Consider the following 3,239-nt stretch of genomic DNA (forward strand, 5'->3'; position numbering starts at 1 on the left):
ACAGCTCACAGCAACCTCCAACTCCTGGGCTCAAGTGAGTCTCCTGCCTCTGCCTCCCAAGTAGCTGGGACCACAGGCGCCCGCCACAATGCCCGGCTGTTTTTCGGTTGCAGCCGTCATTGTTGTTTGGCAGGCCTGGGCTGGATTCGAACCTGCCACCTTAGGTGTACGTGGCTGGAGCCTTAGCTGCTTGAGCCACAGGCGCCGAGCCAGCTGGGGGGTTTTTTTTGAGACAGTTTCACAACATCGCCCTCTGTAGAGTAGAGTGCTGTGGTGTCACAGCTCATAGCAACCTCCAACTCTTGGCAATTCTCTTGCCTCAGCCTCCCGAGTAGCTGGGACTACAGGTGCCTGCCACAATGCCTACTTATTTTTTTGTTGCAGTTGTCATTGTTGTTTAGCTGACCCGGGCTGAGTTAGAACCCACCACCCTTGGTATATGTAGCTGGCGCCGTAACCACTGTGCTACAGGTGCTGAGCCACAGCTGTGGGTTTTTGCAGGTACCTTTTATCAGGTTGAGGAAGTTCTCTTCCAGTCCTAGTTTGTTGAGTGTTTTATTATGAAAGAGTATTGGATTATTGTCTCATGCTTTTCTGAAATAAATGACTTAAAAAAGTGACTATTTTTGTTTTTCTATCTGCAGAAATTGACTTGCATACCAAATGTGTGGTGGATGTGGATGCAAACAAGGTTATTCTTAATCCCATAAATACTAATCTTTCCAAAGGAGATGCCCGGTAAGTGAAGAAACAATGTTATACTCCATGGATTTTTAAATGAACTGGAAACAGCAATGGCTGCTGAGTTAAGTTTGGTTGACAAGATGGGGAATTCTTACTCTGTAGATACATTGCTGTCTTCTACAAGCCTGAGTGCAAGTTGAAGAGATGAGGTCTGTAATTTGGGACAGCAGAGTGCCAGCGTGAGTGTTGTCGGCAGTAATTGTACTAGCAAGTCAGGAGAGCGAGCTCAGGTTGTGCAGTCAGTGTGGGAGGCTCCTTTGAGGAGATGGTGTAGGCTGGAGGACTGGGGGGACGTAAACAGGAGCAGGTGGAAGGGATGTCTCCTAGGCTGTCGTTAGCATGGGTGGCTTTTACTTCTGTCCAAATCCTTTCTGTCACAGCCTGCTTCCTTTCTATCTTTACAAAGGCATTTCTGTAGTCCCCAGTGAGTCCTCTCCTCTGTATACAGCTGCAATCTGTCTATTTATTATAGATCATTTGCAATTTTTTAATTAAATCATAGCTGTGTACATTAATACTATCATGGGGTACAGTGTGTTATTTCTGTATACAGTTTGAAACACTTTCATCCAACTGGTTCACATAGCCTTCATGTCATTTTCTTAGTTATTGTGTTAAGACCTTTATATTCTACATCTAGAAAGACTCACATGTACCCCCATAGGATAAACCATAGACGTGATCCCACCTATTGCCCCCCCCATTCTTCCCCCTCCCCTCCCCCTCCCCGTATTCTTGGGCTAAAATTGGGTTATAGCTCTCCTATGAAAGCTATAAATTAGTTTCATAATAGGGTTGAGTACATTGGATACTTTTTCTTCCATTCTTGGGATACTTTGCTAAGAAGAATATTCTCCAGCTCTATCTATGTAAACATGAAGGAGGTAAAGTCTCCATCTTTCTTTGGGGCTGCATAGTATTCCTTTCAGCTCTACAGTAGAGTTTAAGGTCTTTTTTTTGTTTGTTTTTGGCCAGGGCTGAGCTTGAACCCGCCACTTCCGGCATATGGGGCTGGCGCCTTACTCCTTTGAGCCACAGGCGCCGCCCAGAGTTTAAGGTCTTTGAGTGACGAGGATGAAGGCCCGTGTGTCACCTCTGGACTCGTGTGGTCGTATGAGCAAGGAGAGGAAAGGGAAGGAAGGGACTCTGGGAAAGAATGAGGAGACTGATTTGGGCCTCTTCTTGGTCATTGGAGGAACATTAATAAGCTGGGATCAGAGGACAGACGCCCGAAAAAGCAGACAAGGAAATTCGGTCTGCACTGTTCTCAGTAAGGCAGTGACTGTGACGGTTTTTAAATATTAACGACTAAGGAGGTGGATTAGGGAAAGCGGTTAGTTGGCAGTGGAGAGAACGGGTTAGAGTGGGAAAGACCAGCTCTTCGTGGAGGTGGTCCGTACCAGGAGTGAGATGGTGTCGGGCGTGACGTTCTGTGTAAATAGGTACTTGGTAAACGCTTGCAGAGACAGTGCTGTATTTGGCACTCGGAAAATCTTGAGTTGAATTGAGTTGAAAAGAGCACCGGACTTGGAATGAGAAAATCTGAAATTGAACAATCCTTACTTCACTATTGTCGCAGCTGGTTAAAACTTTTTTGAGCTTCATCTGTATGATACCTGCCTCAACCATCTCACAGAGGGTCTTTTCTGAAAATCAAATCAATTTGTGATTTAAAAAGTGTTTTGTAAAGTGTTCTGTAAATGTGTAGGTGTATTATTGATGTAGATGGACACACATACAGCGAAGTACACAGCTTAATGCATTTTCATAAACTGAACACACTCCTGTAATTGGCACCCAGATAAAGAAACAGAACCTCACTAGCATGGTAAAAGACTGTCTCAGAGAAGCATTTATCTTTTGATGTAACAGTCAAGGTGAAAGACGCTCAGTGTTTTGGGAGGCTCACTTGAGGCCAGGAGTTTGAGACTAGCTTGAGAAACACAGTGAGACCATATCTCTGCAGAAGATAAAAAAAATTAGCCGGGGGTAGTGGTACATGCTAGTCCCAGCTACGCTGGAGCCCGAGGCAGGAAGATTGCTTGAACCTGGGAGTTCAAGGCTGCAATGAGCGATGATCACTGCACTGAGGCCTGGTGACAGAGTAAGACCCTCTCCTTTAAAAAAAAAGAAAAGGACGTTTTATCAAATATGAAGAATATTGACAATGAGCCCTTCCTGATCCACAGCACTCTGTGGAACACTCCAGTGACGGAAGCGTGTGTGTCTGGTGGCCAGTCTTTGTGGTTTTGAGTACCAGACGTACACCTGTACACATTATCTGTTTATTTTCTCATGCAGAACCATACTGCTTTACTACTAGCACAATTAAATATCTTTTTAGGATTATCTTCTCTCCCTGAATCAAGTTAGTTTTCCAGATCTTCATCAGCAACAATGTAGTATTTACAGGTAATGTTTTAGGGTTACTAGATGACTGACTCATCATCCTTTCCTAGTCCATTTTTATAAGTATGATTTTCTTTTTTTTTTTT

The 3,239-nt window shown here is 44.3% G+C and overlaps 1 protein-coding gene across 1 annotated transcript in view; it reads left to right on the top strand.

The window, feature by feature from the left end:
* The window catches only part of KIF13B (kinesin family member 13B), a 161,898-nt gene that overhangs the window by 18,531 nt on the left and 140,128 nt on the right, over positions 1–3,239 (top strand). Inside the window, exon 2 of the mRNA XM_023515544.1 lies at positions 645–738. Coding sequence (XP_023371312.1) covers positions 645–738 — 94 coding nt within the window. The remainder of the gene's footprint in view (positions 1–644; positions 739–3,239) is intronic.

The sequence above is a fragment of the Otolemur garnettii genome, unplaced genomic scaffold (genome assembly GCF_000181295.1).
Source record: "Otolemur garnettii isolate 467f Iridium unplaced genomic scaffold, OtoGar3 scaffold00074, whole genome shotgun sequence".
NCBI classification, from domain to species: domain Eukaryota; kingdom Metazoa; phylum Chordata; class Mammalia; order Primates; family Galagidae; genus Otolemur; species Otolemur garnettii.